The following is a 15,757-nucleotide window of genomic DNA, read 5'->3' as shown; positions in this document are numbered from 1 at the left end:
TGTAGATTTATTGTTTTTGAACACAATGTTAGAAAGAGATAAATATTCCAAGCCCTCACTTCTTGCTTAGATGAAACCCTGTTTGAAGTTGCTAAATGCTAAGACTTTGATCCTTCCTTAGGACTGCTAGTTAAGATCCTAAAACCATACAGAATATCATAATTTTAAGGAGAACTCCACACACGAGCACAATTCAATCTATGTAATTATTAAGGTATTTAGAGGTATTTAACAATTCACTAAATGTTTTCCATTAAACACTTTATTTTCTCAACTGAACAATGATTTTCACCAATAGCATCTTATTTCCATAAATTTCCACCTTTTTATATAGAAACACACACACACAAAGTAAAAGTAGCTTCTGGTAAGGTTGGGTTTTGGGAGAAAGCAGGATAGGGATGTACGTGATTGTGGTAGTTTTACTTGGGTGGGCACCTGAGCCACAACCGCTCTCTCACTCCCCCTCCTCAAAGAAGAATGAGGAGAAAATACGTTGAAAAGGGATCAAGGGTTAAGATAAGGAAGAGGAGATCGAGCAGTAATTATCATGACGGGCAAAACAGACTCAACATAGGGTGATAGTAGGATTTATTGCATATTACGAACAAGCTAGAGAAGTGAGAAACAAAGGAAAGAAACCAAAAGCACCTTCCCCCCCATCCACCCTCTTCCACCTCCTCCCCCCTGAGCAGCACAGGGGAATGGGGAACAGGGGTTATGATCAGTCTATAGTGTTTCTTCTCCACTGCTCCTTCTTGATCACTCTCATCCCCTGTGCTGTGGGGTCCCTCCCACGGGATGCAGTCGATGCAGTCCTTGCCAAACTGATCCAGCATGGGTTTCCCACAGGCAGCAGCTCTTCCAGAACTGCTCCAGATATGGGTCCGTACCACAGGGTCCATCCCTCAGGAGAAAACTGCTCCAACTTGTGTCCCCCCACAGGCAGCAGCTCCTGTGAGGTCACCTGCTCCTGCGTGGTCTCCTCTCTATGGGCTACAGGTCTGGCTCAGAATCTGCTCGGGCAGGGGTCTTCCACAGGTTGCAGTCTCTGTTGGTGCAGGTCCACCTGCTTCACCATGGTCTCCTCCATGGGCTGCAGCGTGGAACCCTGCTCCACCGTGGTACTCCATGGGCTGCAGGGGGACATCCTGCTTCACTGTGGTCCTCATCACAGGCCGCAGGGGACTTCTGCTCCGGCGCCTGGAGCACCTCTCCCCCTCCTTCTTCACTGACCTTGGCGCCTGCAAGGCTGTTCCTCACTCCTCTCACTCTCCCAGCTTCTGCGTGGCGCAGCATTTTTTTTCCCTGTCTTAAATATGCTCTCACAGAGGCGCAAAACAGTATCACTTATTGGCTTATCTCTGGTCAGCAATGGGGTCCTTAACAAACATGGGGCAGCTTCTAGATCCTTCTCCCTGCTACCAAAACCTTGCCACGTAAAACCACTACAATGATTTTTCATTTTTATTTATTTATTTATTTATTTTATTTTTTAATTTCATATATTCAATATGCTAACATTTCTTGGTGTTATGCTCCTATTTGCTACTATCACTTTTCACGGACCAGCTTCCCAAAGTAAGCTATACTTTTGCAGCTGAACTGTTTTCTTAGGTTTTCTGTAATACACAGCAGGACAGCTAATATCCTAAAACAAAAGCAGGCTACACAGGTAACCTAGGTTATGGAAGAAACTGAGACATCAGGTATCTCACTTGCACTGCCAAATCAAGAGTATGGGTTTTCCAAAAACAAAACAAAACAAAACAAAACAAAAAAAAAGAAAACACACTTTGGTTTGGATTAAATGTTATTTACAAACTTCTACAGAAAAAAAAATATAAATCAGTGTCAGTTTCAGAAATAATAATAATAATAATAATAATAATAATGCATGTCATGAATTTTCTCATTCATTCCAGAGAGGAAAAAATAAAATACACTTCAAATGCACTATAGTGTCCCCAAAGCAGAGTTTTGTAAACCCCAGCAGTATTCCTATGGAAAGAAACTTATCTAAATAATCTGTTGTATCTGTTGAAGGCATCAATAATGCTTTAAATTTCATTTTCTGTCATGAGCTCCTTTGTGCAGAAAATAAGATGCATTCATATTTCTTATTAATCATGAAATAACATAAAATAAATATTTGCAGAAACTTCTGAACAGATAACAAGAGAGGATGGCATCAGACTGAGCTGGCAGAGATTAGGTGGGAAGATTTCTGACTGTTTCATTGTCTCAGGATGTAGCTGATAGCTAAAGGTTTCTGATCAAGAAGTATTTTATTCAACTTATGTCTTAAATTAATGTCCATATACAATGTGAGGGGGTGAAATAATAATAATAATAATAAAGATAAAGGAGACATTAAAGGACTTGGCTTTAAAATGGGTAATTCTTGCATGTAACTGTCTCAAAAAAATGTTTGAACCTAGAACTGGTCTTCATTCATATGGTTTTATGTAATTTGTATGGATCATTGTCATGATCATTAGGCAGTTGATTTATTTGTTTCCTTAAGGCTACAGCCTTAGGGAAACAAGATTACTACAATTTACTCAAATATATATATTTTTTCCATCCCCTAGGTCCTATTTACACGAGGAATATAATTTTTGAAAATTTTGTTCTGCTGAATTATTAGAGAAGTGGAGTCTAGCAGCATCTCTGTAAACGATGAGGACTTACTCCTTGACAGTTTTGCTTTGGAGCTGTATGCTTCATGCTGTTCATATGATGCCATCACAAAAAAGGACTAACAAGCACTCACAAAGTGAAAGGATAACAGGATTGTCAGAGAATGATGGAGAAACACTGCACCGCACCAAGCGTGGTTGGATGTGGAATCAGTTCTTCTTGCTGGAGGAATACACAGGTCCAGATACTCAATATGTGGGCAAGGTAAGTCTTGTATTTAAAGGATTCTTCAGAGGTGATGCATCTGACAACCTTAGTATTTTCCCTACCTGTCCACAGTAGTGTTGCCTTCTGTGTTGTAATGGTCCCAGTTTCTCATTTAAGTCAAAGAAAACACGTCATGGAACACCTGAAGCTTCCTTAATTTTTCAAAGCTATGGGAGCAATGAAGTAGTTTAGTGAATAAAAAAAGAATCTGTTCAGGCTAAAATTTTACAATTTCTTATTACATATGCCCAAGCTAGTTTTAACACTGAATCATTTTGTTTTTAACTATTACACATAAATATTAGATAAAGGAATAGAGAAGTCATGCCTTCATTCATCTACCTTGTGCCATTTGCCAGTATACTGCAATGTATGTTTCCTCAAATGATATAAAAAATTCTATTTATCATCTATGAAGTTGCTGCCTGTGCACAATTCTAAGCATGAATATAAGAAGAAAACAAACAAACAAACAAACAAACAAAACACCATTGTTTTCATCACTTCTCCAATAAACTAACTAGGATTTTTACTTAACACCTCGAAAGACTTTCCATTCTTCATGACCTGCCTACATCAGCTATTGCCAACAAAAGCACTTCTGAATTTCAGAATCTACACAGTCCTACTTTTATTGATAACACACGATTCAAGGGTTTCCACATTTCTCACCCTCTGTTGTGCCTCACCATATCTACTTATCACCAGATCTACTTTGCATTGTGGTATAACTGTACGGTCCTGGTAGAAACCTAGAATACATGCAGCACCATCCAGAATGACTTGCAAATTAATTAAATATTTTTTTTTTAATGTTATTAATAAATGTTCATTCCAACTTCTGTCATTCTGTCATTGACCTCATCTATAACAACACTACACTCATAAAATTCTGTTTTCAGTTAAATTAATTTCTACCTGTAGTGGCAGAAATAAGATGAGATCAAATAATCCTATTGCTAAATTATTTATTTGTGTATAAAATAGGAAGGTTTCTGGTTAGTGAAGGGATCTTCAATAAAGAGTAAACTAATTGCATGCAGAAATTTCTAAACAAAATTTGGTTGGAAGTACCTTTCAATACTAAATTTGCAAAGGAAACACACAATAAGGTACCTAATATAGACCTCCACAGAAGTTCTACCTAGAGTCATAGATATATTTTTTTGTTAAAATAGAAAGCTTGTCATAAAAGATAAGTAAGTAGTAATATAAGAGTTGATTGCAGTTTCAATCACATTATTACAGATGGTTGGATTCATCTATGCCATTCTAAATCTCAAATAAATTAACCTTACATCAAGATGCTTTTCAACATCTCTGTTTCACAAAAGGAAAATTAATCACTGAGAATGTCTAAATGGTATTTTGTAACAGGTGAAAGTTTACTCCACATTTATTCTAAAACAATTAAAAGCTGCTGGGCCTTATTAGTATAGAGATGAGTCCAGGGTGGAAAACAAATACCTATATGGCAGTTGGATCTGAGATGATACATTTCTTATGATTCAGAGAATGAAAATATTTATTATTTTTTTCACGTTTCTCTGCCAAATCTTGTACGGAGATGCTGAGTGAGGAGGCAGTATTAGTGATTGTCTGCACAGATAGAAATCACCACAAATATTACTCTGTGTTCCAAAAACATGACATTGGACTGACGTGAAGCACTTCATATGGTCGCATTAACTTTAGTACGGTTCATGACATGACAGAATGAATGTGACTGTCCTCAGTGGCATAAAAGCACAGTAATTCCAAATGAGTTAGTTCATATTATCCATAGTACACATGGTTACAGAGCAGCTCCAAAAGACAACTGCTAAAACAAGAAACTAAAGATTTTTTTTTTTTTTTATAAAAAGCAATTTTTTTTGAAGAATATTACCTTTGGGAAATCTTAAAATCTCAAGTTTAGTATTCTGCTCAAAGTGTCAGAAATTAGCAAAAAAAGTGCTAAGAAAAATCACTTTTATTCCCAGCCTTGGGGACTATTTAGCAGAAAGAGTTCTTATCCAGTCCTTCTTTAACACAGATATGCACAGACAGGTAGATTACCGGGGTAGAATAATAGATGATAACAGAATAGATTAATAGAAGTAAAAATTAAGTAAATTAAGGAAATTTATCAGGATTTTTCCTGATATTCCAAATAATATTCCAAAAAAATTCCTGATAATTCCAAATTTTTCAAATTTAACTTTGAAGAGATCATAGCTATCAAAATAATAAATTAGTTTTCCTTCCAGACTTTGATTTTCAAACAATTTTACTCAATTAAGTAATTTGTGTTTTGTTAGTGAGGTTACTTTGCTGACATTTTTTTCTCTTGTGTGTTCTGTTATTGGCAGTGGGGTGGGATAGTGCATCCCTCAGTACAACATATTATACAGTTTATTTACAAAGCAGCATGGGTACACGTGATGGAGAGCTATTCTGTGGTGTCTGTACAATTGTCACTCCCACTGCTCAGACCCTCAGCCCAGTTTAGGCCAGTATCAGAGACCCAAGGGAAATGCACACTCTCCAGCCACTGCATTGTCCATATCCTGATTGTGTTCTGGTCTCTATGTGGGGACTTGCCTTGGGGTCAGCCCTGACTTGCTTTCAGAGGTTTCTGGAGGGAGGGAGTCCCTCCTGTAAATCTGAGGGGTTATTTTCTTAAGCACTGCTTTTTAAAATTAGATTGTCTGCAGGCAATGGCCTCACCAGAGAAGCAGGCCTGGGACAATCTTCCCTTATATCTAAGGCTCCATCACCTCATCACTTTCATCACTTTTTTTTTTTTTTTTTTCTTTCCCACTTTCCTGTAGAGTAGTCTAAACACTTAGAGCTTTTAATTAACTTGAATGGAAGTTGAGTGTCTTTGGGTGTACTAAGAAGACAGATGATAAACCCAGCTCCACGCAAAGCTGGAGTATGGCTCCCAGGCTGTTAAAGTTGTTAAAGTGGGTAACGGTGCTATTGAACTCTGAAGAGATAGAAGAGTGCATATGCTCCCAATTATTGCTAGACAGCTTTTGAACAAAGGCAGTGGTAATGGGTATAGATGGCATAAAATGGAGACCAATAAATGCACCAATGCACTTAGCAGAAATAGAAAATACTGCTTGGCGATCAAAGGAAGTTAGCATTCAACAGCTGCCACAAGGCTGGATGGCCAGAACAATTGTACTAAAGAAATTACTCAAACAAACTTAAATCATTAAACACATTTCAGAGACAAGACTGTGGTGGTTTCACCACATATATATGCAGAACAATTACCTTGTGAATGTCATGGAAGGTAAGTTAAATTCAGAGAACCTGCAGTATATCTGTAATGCATCTTTGTTTCCTTCTCCCAACTCAGAGGTTACATCCATCCTAAAGACTGCTTCCCAGCATAAAAAATAAATGCTTAAGAATCCCTTAAATTTTGTAGGTCCTGTTACTCATACCTGCAACAATACAAAAGCTATCAATTTCTCCCTGTTTAAAATTAACAGATAGAGGTAGGGTTAAGCAGTATCACAGTCTTGATTAAAACTGTGTCCAAGATTTTTTTTTTTTTATTAAAACACAAAAATTAAAATGTTATTTCAAGATGTCTGTTGCTGAATGTGAACGTTAAGTATCTTAGAGGAATCATCAATATGAGGAATTTTCACAGGATGTAAGATGAATTATAAAACCCATTCTGCCTACTGAGAATTCACAAAAAGGAAAAAAAAAATAAAGTGGATTACAATATAACATTCAGATTTAAATGTCTGAGAAAAGTTTATTTTTAAACAGAAAAGGTGACAGAAAAAATAGGTGACATTATTTTATGAAGATTAAAGAGGTTGTGGGAAAAAATAAAAAGACTGTAGTGTGATATTCTTTGATTTCACTATGGAGGTCACAGATCCAATTTTTCAGCTGCTACTAACTTTAAAGAAGCAAAAAAGCACAAGCTGAAGCTAGACTCAGAACCCAAGGAATGGAATCTCAAACACTGTCTTTCTGTGAGAGAAAAGTCTATCAAAATTTGATCACTTCCAAAACAAACATGTCAAGGAGAAAACTTAGAAAGGAAAAGGACTCTCAATTTAGAAATATTAGTGTTGATGAGGATCATGTTCATCAATTATAGAAAAAGCTAATAAAATGCACAGGAGGCTCAAAACAGATAGTCCTTTAGGGATAATTAGTTTTATTTTCCAAAGCTGGCACTGAATTTATTAGCCTCTATCTCTAATTAGCTTACCTGATACCCACTGAATGTGCATCAGTTGTGCAAAATGCCAGATATCTCACCTCTTTACTGCAGTCCCTAGGAAGAAATAGGCCTAACCAAAATCAACCATTTTGGAAAATACAGCTCTTTAGAACAACAGTATATGCAAATGATTTTAAGAGGTGAGATTCTTCTTCCTTTTATTAAGTCACTCTATTATCTTTTTATATAAAAACTAGTTTTTTCCTGTATCAAAAAGGCATTTTGCAAATCAAAGACAGGCAAATATAGGCAAATAATGTGTGAAGTTTCATGCAATGTCTGGTAAATCAACAATGCACTGTAAAATATAAAACATCTCAAATATCTATCATTTCCCAGTACCTAAAAACAAACAAACAATAACAAATAAAATTATTGTATATCACCCAGAAGAAACAGATTTTTTCATACTGGGGAGGAAATAAAAATCTAAAAGAACTTGCAGTGCTCAAAAGTAACTGTTCCATGAATAACCTCCTATTTAATAATTTTGTAAAAATACATGAACTGGTGTTTGCATGTCATGGGCACCATTTAACTTGGATACAAACTGATGAAAAATCTCAGTTCTACCTTCAGTTAACTTGTTAACTTCAGTTAGCTTGAAGCATGACATCTGCCCCCATCTTATAAAAAAGTATAAAGAAAAATATAAAGAAGGTGTTTTTTTTGGTGGGCGGGTTGCAACATATATTCAAATGTAACCAAATATTTCTTGTAAACTTCACTTACAAGTGTTCAGACATCTACAATTTGGGTTGTCTGACTTACAGGAAAAGCGAGAGACAAGACTGAAAGAACTTCATGTAACAATATAGAATCACAGAATCACAGAATTTCTAGGTTGGAAAAGACCTCAAGATCATCGAGTCCAACCTCTGACCTAACGCTAACAGTCCCCACTAAACCATTTCCCTAAGCTCTACATCTAAACGTCTTTTGAAGACTTCCAGGGTGTCGTGGTTCCGCTCGAGTGGGCAGCCGAGCTCCACCACAGCCGCTCTCTCACTCCCCCTCCTCAAAGAGGAATGGGGAGAAAATATGTGAAAAGGGCTCAAGGATTGAGATAAGGACGAGAAAATCACGCAATAATTATTGTAACGGGCAAAACAGACTCGGCATAAGGAGATAGTAAGATTTATTGCCTACAACTAACAAGCGAGAGAAGTGAGAAAATAAAGGAAAAAAAAAACCAAAAGCACCTTCCCCCCCATCCACCCTCTTCCATCTCCTCCCCCCGAGCGGCGCAGGGGAACAGGGGAATGGGGGTTATGGTCAGTCTACAGCACTTCTTCTCTGCCGCTCCTTCTCGATCACTCTCGTCCCCTGTGCTGTGGGGTCCCACCCACGGGATGCAGTCCTTGATGAACTGATCCGGCGTGGGCTTCCCACAGGCAGCAGCTCTTTCAGAACTGCTCCAGATATGGGTCCGTACCACGGGGTCCATCCCTCAGGAGAAAACTGCTCCAACCTGGCTCCCCTACGGGCAGCAGCTCCTGCCGGGTCACCTGCTCCTGCGTGGGCTCCTCTCCACGGGCTACAGGTCCGGCCCGGAATCTGCTCCGGCAGGGGTCTTCCACAGGCGGCAGCCTCCGTCGGTGCAGGGCCACCTGCTCCACCGTGGTCTCCTCCACGGGCTGCAGCGTGGAACCCTGCTCCACCGTGGTACTCCATGGGCTGCAGGGGGACATCCTGCTTCACCATGGTCCTCACCACAGGCCGCAGGGGACTTCTGCTCCGGCGCCTGGAGCACCTCTCCCCCTCCTTCTGCAATGACCTTGGCACCTGCAAGGCTGTTCCTCACTCCCTTCACTCTCCCAGCTGCTGTGTGGCGCAGCGTTTTTTTCCCTGTCTTAAATATGCTCTCACAGAGGCGCAAAACAACATCACTTATTGGCTCTGCTCTGGTCAGCAGTGGGGCCCTTCCCAAACATGGGGCAGCTTCTAGATCTTTCTCACAGAAACCACCCCTATGGCTCCCTGCTACCAAAACCTTGCCACGTAAACCCACTACACAGGGATGGTGACTCCACCACTTCCCTGGGCAGCCCGTTCCAATGCCTCACAACCCTTTCAGTGAAGAAGTTCTTCCTAACATCTAACCTAAAACTCCCCTGGCTCAACTTAAGCCCATTCCCCCTCATCCTGTCACCAGGCACGTGGGAGAACAGACCAACCCCCACCTCGCTACAGCCTCCTTTGAGGTACCTGTAGAGAGTGATAAGGTCGCCCCTGAGCCTCCTCTTCTCCAGGCTGAACAAGCCCAGCTCCCTCAGCCGCTCCTCGTAGGACTTGTTCTCCAGACCCTTCAGACCCTTCGTTGCCCTTCTCTGCACCCGCTCAAGCACCTTGATGTCCTTCTTGTAGCGAGGAGCCCAAAACTGAACACAGTACTCGAGGACATCTTGTTGAGTTACCACACTTAGCAGAATTTAGAATTTTGCTCAATTGACCCATTATACTGTTGTTTTTTTTTTGTTGTTGTTGATTTTGTTGTTGGTGGTGGTGGTTGGTTGGTTAGTTAGTTGTGGTTTTATTTAGTTTTGTTTGGCTTGTTTCGTTTTTTTCTTGTTTGTTTTTCTTATTTCATGGAATTGGAATCCCATGAAAATGGAATTAGTGAAGTCTCCATCAGTCTTACCCCAGTTCATCCATGCCCTCTCAACCATGTTGCCAAGGCCATGCTCAACCTCTGCCCTGGGAAGTTTGGGAGGGAGGAGCTTGTGCCTGAAGGGGTCACAAGCCTGAAGCCAGCTACTGAGCTGGCTCTTAACAGCACTACAGCACCAAACTCCACAGTAATCATAATTTCCTCATCATTAATTATAATGTTCTCATCTTCATCAAAAATATTTGTGATTTAATACATAAATATTGTTTTCTCTAAATATTTAATTTTACCTTAATTCTGCCTTTAGAGCATGAGAGAACTTGCAATTTCATTTGTGCTTTTAATCAACTTACGCAATAAATCCGTAAAAATTCCTGTATTTGTTATTTTCCTTCAACAGAATCACTTTGATAAATCACCTATTGTTAGATGAGAAAACATACAGGTGAACTATCCTCACAGTGTTTCAAGTGTGTCCTCCAGTTCATTATAGATGGATCTTAAGTCTGAGAAAATGTATTCAGTACAGCACCTAGATGATGCTAAAACCAACATGTTTCTTTGCCATCCTTTGATTTAGCAGTATAAGTTTCAAAGAAAACAACAGAATCATAAATAATCATATATCGGTGACATATAATCATTCAGAAGTATAATTCAAATGAGAGAAGACTTCATCATGAACATTCTTAAAATGCTTGATCTAGCATGTGCTATAAGCCTGTAAGTGTCCAATACTGTCTGGCCAGGTTCTTTCAGATATTCCAGAGAAAGGTGCAATGTTAAAGATCAAAATCAGATTTATTGGAAAGTATTCGATGATACACAGTATTTTTTCTACAGAAGTGATACAGAAGTGTACTGAAATCAGTATACAAGCACAATATAGTGATTGTTGCAATACACAATTGGGTCCCAGTACAAATGGGATTCCCATTAGCAGTCTCTAGTATTGTTCACCATCACAATGCTGGCATGCCCAGTCTCCAGAAAGGAATAGGTACGATGAAGCCAGTCCATTCTCAAGTATCACAAGTCCATTGCTCTCTTCAAAACTCTTGCCGGTTATTTAGTTTTTGTACTCTGTGTTGGCCCGAGCTACATATTCACACCCCCATGCTGGTCTGGCTAACTCAGGGAAACATTCACACTCTTTTAATGAGCTCAGGGAGAAACATTTATTCCACCAGCTGATCCATTCAGCCGTTAATATCTGTTTATCTAAAATAAATGTCACCCTACAGTTCCCTTTGTGTTAACATAAATTCAGCTTCTTTGCAAAAGATGTGGTCAGTCACAAAGTCATCATTTAAAATAGATATGTGAAGAACATTTAATTAGAAACATTTAATAAATAATTAAAATCTCTGCTTTTAAAGTAAAAGAAAAAGATATATTTTATTATTAAATAAAACAAGCAGATTTAGTGGAATCTTTTCCTTTTGAATTCACTGTCCTCTCTCAGATCCCAGTTTTCTCCTGATCTTCAAATGAATACTGAAGAAATAAAAATGTAACAAAACAGGAAGGAAAAAAATGGTAGGGGAAGGAAAAAAAAAAGTCTGAACAATAAGAAGAAAAAAAAGGGGGGGGTAAAATAAGTTTAAAAAAAAAAAAAAGGAAAAAGGAAAAAGTCTAAATAAAAATGACATTGCTATTATCTTATCTCCTCTTTTTTTCAATAAACATTTGATCTAGATACAAGCAGCCATATCTCTAGTCAGCTGAATCCCCAAAATAAGAGTAAAAAGGAAATAGGAAAACCAAGAAAGGAAAAGTCAAAGGAAACAAACAAACAAACAAAACACAAACGTGCAAGAAATCCCTGTCTCCAGATACATACACAACTTAACTACAAATACAAAGGAAAAGTCATAGCTTTCCTCATTTAAAAATAACAAAATTTCCAGAGGATTCCAACATAAAACTGCTATGATTTTTTTTTCTTCAAAAAGTACTTAAATTTTCAATAAATCTCATGACTGCTTTTAAAAAGAAGGTTGGAATGGCAGGTAAGTGGTAAGAGACCTATTACACATTTTCCAAAAACAATAAAGCTTTTATTCTGGATGAATGATAGCTGCTCATTTCTGAAAACCTAATTATATTTTTAATTGAAGTTTCAAAAACATTAAAAGAGATCTAATCCCATAATGCACAATCCAAGCATAGACAATTGAAGTAGAAATATCAGCAATGTTACATTACAATGATAAGCCTAAACTAGAATTCTTCAATCAAATTTGGACATTATATTCCACAAAATCAAGATTCATTTCTGAAACAAAATAGAATGATCAAAGTCTTCAAACACATGAATAGTAATAGTGAGCTGGCATTGTTTGCACAGATACAGCAACTGTCATGAAATCTCACCTCCATTTTTTCAAACACATAAAGGACTGCTGAAAAAAAATATATATTGTTGTGTTCAAGGAAAGAAAATGGGTTCATGTTATGAAGGTATTATATTCAACATCAGAAGGGTTTTTTTGATGGTGAATACAGTAAATATAGTGAAACACTGGGGAAATATCAGCCAACGGAATGGGAGTATCTCTATACTGGAGGTTTTCAGAGCAGATTAATAAATGCATGCTAGAAACTCCACACTGATCCTGCCTGGAGAAAGAAGAATGCTATAGATTACCTCTTTAGGTCCCTATCTGTTCTGTATTCAATGATTCGGTGTGTTTTCCAAGCTTAAATGCTAAACCAGCTCAACATCTCGTTAAAAAACAAACAAACAACAACAAAAACAACAAAAAACTAGGAATACATAAAAAAAGACATAAAAAAAAATAGGAAATCACTGTTTTCCCCCACTCCTCTCCTCTCCCGTTCCCTCTTCTCCTTTTCCCTCAAATTTAACAAGGCTAATTAACGCTTCACCCCTAGCACAAACACAATTTTCCAGCAAACTACCCAGTTACTTTTAAAGCCAAAACAAGATGGGACAATCAAGGCAAAACAATAATTCCTCTTTTCCCTTCCTTCCTCCCTCTAAAATTTCTCCCTTAAAAATTGCACTCACCTTGTGCCGAGTATTGCAACAAAGACTGCTCTGTGGAGTCTCATTTTACAATGCTCTTTGCTCAACCACAGCATTCTTCCTCCTGGTGCACTCAGAGCACTTGCAAGGTGGGCCACAACAACAGAAACAGGAGGTCTGGTGCTCACAGGGTAGAATCTCCCCCCTCCATAGACTTTGCTGGGTTGAGGGTGTTGTCAAGCTAACAAAAACCAAGGCTGGAAGTTAAAAGATTAAAAGATTTGTGGACATGGAGAATTGAGTTCTCTTTCATCTCCAGTAGTAACTTTCAGTTGTGATTTTTTCATTTTCATAAAAACTGGCTTTTCTAAGCCTCTTGGTCTTGGCAAGATTCTTATGTTAAAAGACCTGCTACACAGTTCTGTTTCAAAGCTTCAGCTGGCTCATGGACCTGCCAAAATAGGTAACTGTTATTTGTATAATAGCCTTAGCATTTTATTACACCCTCACAGGCTGGAATTTCCTAGCTTTGCAGCTTTAAGGCAGTGGGAAGAGAAGTTTAGACTAGCAGTAATCTGCAGACCTATCATTACCTCTTATCAGGCAATCATTTACTGTGCAAAAAAAAAGAAAAAAAAAGAAAAAAAAAAGTGGGAGGGTGAGGAAAATGTATTCCACAAGATACTTTTCATGATTCTCTTTATTTATTGCATGGATTACATTACAGGACTGATTCTGAAAAGGGGAAGTGTTTTGTGTAAGTTGTGGTTTACTGCTATCTGGCAGTCTAATTATAAAAAGAGTGTAAAACCTACCAGAGCAAATCAATATGTGACTACTTAGAAAGGGCAATTTGACTGCATCAGATGGTGGTATAGTGCAACATCTTTTCTGTCGGAAAAAGGTCTATGGATATTCACCTTGAAGACAAACAGAGGAGCTGTCAACAAGCAACTGTCAGAACAGCAAGGCTTTTCTTCTTGTGTGCATCTGATACATCTATTCCTGTCCATTGCAGGAATCATCACACATTTCAGCCTTCTAGAAACTGAAAAATATGTTAGTGTAGCTAAAGTAATCAGTCAGTTTAACACTATGCTGGGTATCAATCAGAAGAGGAACCTGTTGCATAACTGTGGTCAAATCCTTTATGTATCACCGAAACAACATAAGCACACTAAGGTAATGTCTGTTCTCTCCATCAATCTATGGTCAGTTAATTCAGCTGAAATTCTCTTTTCTGTTTGGTTGTTGTTGTTGTTCTTATGTTGTTTTGTTTGTTTGGCCTTTTTCTTTTTCTTTTTCTTTTTCTTTTTCTTTTTCTTTTTCTTTTTCTTTTTCTTTTTCTTTTTCTTTTTCTTTTTCTTTTTCTCTTTCTTTTTATTTTTATTTTTATTTTTCTTTTTATTTTTCTTTTTATTTTTCTTTTTATTTTTCTTTTCTTTTTTTTTTTTTTTTTTTTTTTTTAAATACAGCAGAGTGTAATAAAAATATTGAGAAAGCATTCTGGCCTCTATGAACCTTGCAGAAGCTACAAATTCCTCTCTATCTTGCTTCACATCTCAGGCATGCTACTTTCAGGTGGAACCATGATGCCATTTTTGTCAGACTGGGAGTATAAGACAACGAATATCAGGCTGACATAATTAAATGAATTTTAGCTTTAATTGAAAATAAATTGTTACTCTATATTCTCCACTTCTACAGAAGGATCCTTAGGAGTAATTATGTCAATTCCCCTCTGTTTAAGTATTAGAACTTAACTTATTAGAACTCTCAAAGAGTTCTTTGGAAGAGTTGGTTCAGTTACAATAATAAAATTTTAGCTAAACCGTGCCATAAAAGTAATTTGTGATGTAATAAAATTTGATTCGATGTTTACCTTATGTACCATTTATGTTTTCTGTTTTTAAAATGTAATTGTCAGTTACATTTACCTCATGAAGCTTTTTCTTAGAACATGTATATATCTGAGTAGTGATGTATAATATAACAAAAAAAGGTCTGGAAATTCAAGGAAAAGGTGATGAATCAAAAAATCATTTGATTAAAAATAGGGCTTGGGATTACTGGGTTGAATAAAATATGAAGGCACATTATGAAAAGGCAGAACACAACAAAACCAAATATAGATGAACAGTGATTCAGTGCTTGAGTTTGTGATATAAATGATTGCTTTTACTTTTCCTAATTCCAAAAAATGACAACCATGGAAGTGTTAAGTGGGATATTGATACATTTCTATACAAACAGGCATAAAATGCATTTATTTAACTTAAGATTTCTGATCATTGGCATTTTCTGTAGCCATTTTTGACATGGGAACTTTTAGTTATTGCTACATATTTATTATTAAGAGCAGAAATTTCTTTATGAATTAATTTAATTCTTATAAGAAAGTTCTGGTTTACAACTTCTATGCAGCTTAGGTATCATTAACACTATAACAAACTGTTTAAAATGTTGCTTGTATTGACATGAGCTTTAAAAATGGTGCTTTTCTGAGAGTTCTTAAAGGGATTGTGTAAGCATATTTTTCTTTTTAATAAGCATTTGTCATGGGTAAACACTGTCACATACCAAGATGTAAAAGAGCATTAAAACTTCAAATATAATTGGATCAGGTACTTGACTGATAGGACTGAATTAACAAATAAAAAGTAAAATATAGAAAGTATTTGCTTACCTTGTCATTCTACGACTGCAGCATCTGACTTTGAAATGCTGAAACTAAAGAACCTTTAAATCAAAAATTGAAAACAAACAAACAAACAAACAAAAAACCTGGGGGTGTATGTTCTCTGTAACACAGATATTTAAAATTAAATAAAAATATACACAGTTAGATATTTTAAACAGATGTTAATCAGATATGAACAAAGACTGTGGACAATAACGGTCATATAAAAAGGCTTTTGGCACACAAACTAGTGTTTATATACAGTCACTGAAGTAAATGGAAGTGGGGATGTAAGAAAGAAGAATAAATCACTAAATTTTT

The 15,757-nt window shown here is 37.2% G+C and overlaps 1 protein-coding gene across 1 annotated transcript in view; it reads left to right on the top strand.

Moving 5' to 3' along the window:
• Positions 1-2,682: 2,682 nt before the first annotated feature.
• Positions 2,683-15,757, top strand: part of CDH9 (cadherin 9) — a gene marked incomplete at both ends in the record, with an annotated part of 78,957 nt that continues 65,882 nt past the window's right edge. Inside the window, one exon of the mRNA XM_084281805.1 lies at positions 2,683-2,907. Within this exon, the coding sequence (XP_084137931.1) occupies positions 2,683-2,907 (225 nt within the window). The remainder of the gene's footprint in view (positions 2,908-15,757) is intronic.

Source organism: Netta rufina (genome assembly GCF_964035555.1).
Source record: "Netta rufina genome assembly, chromosome: 2".
Taxonomy (NCBI): Eukaryota; Metazoa; Chordata; class Aves; order Anseriformes; family Anatidae; genus Netta; species Netta rufina.
Note: the sequence above shows the minus strand (reverse complement) of the source record. Positions and strands in the feature narration are given on the sequence as shown.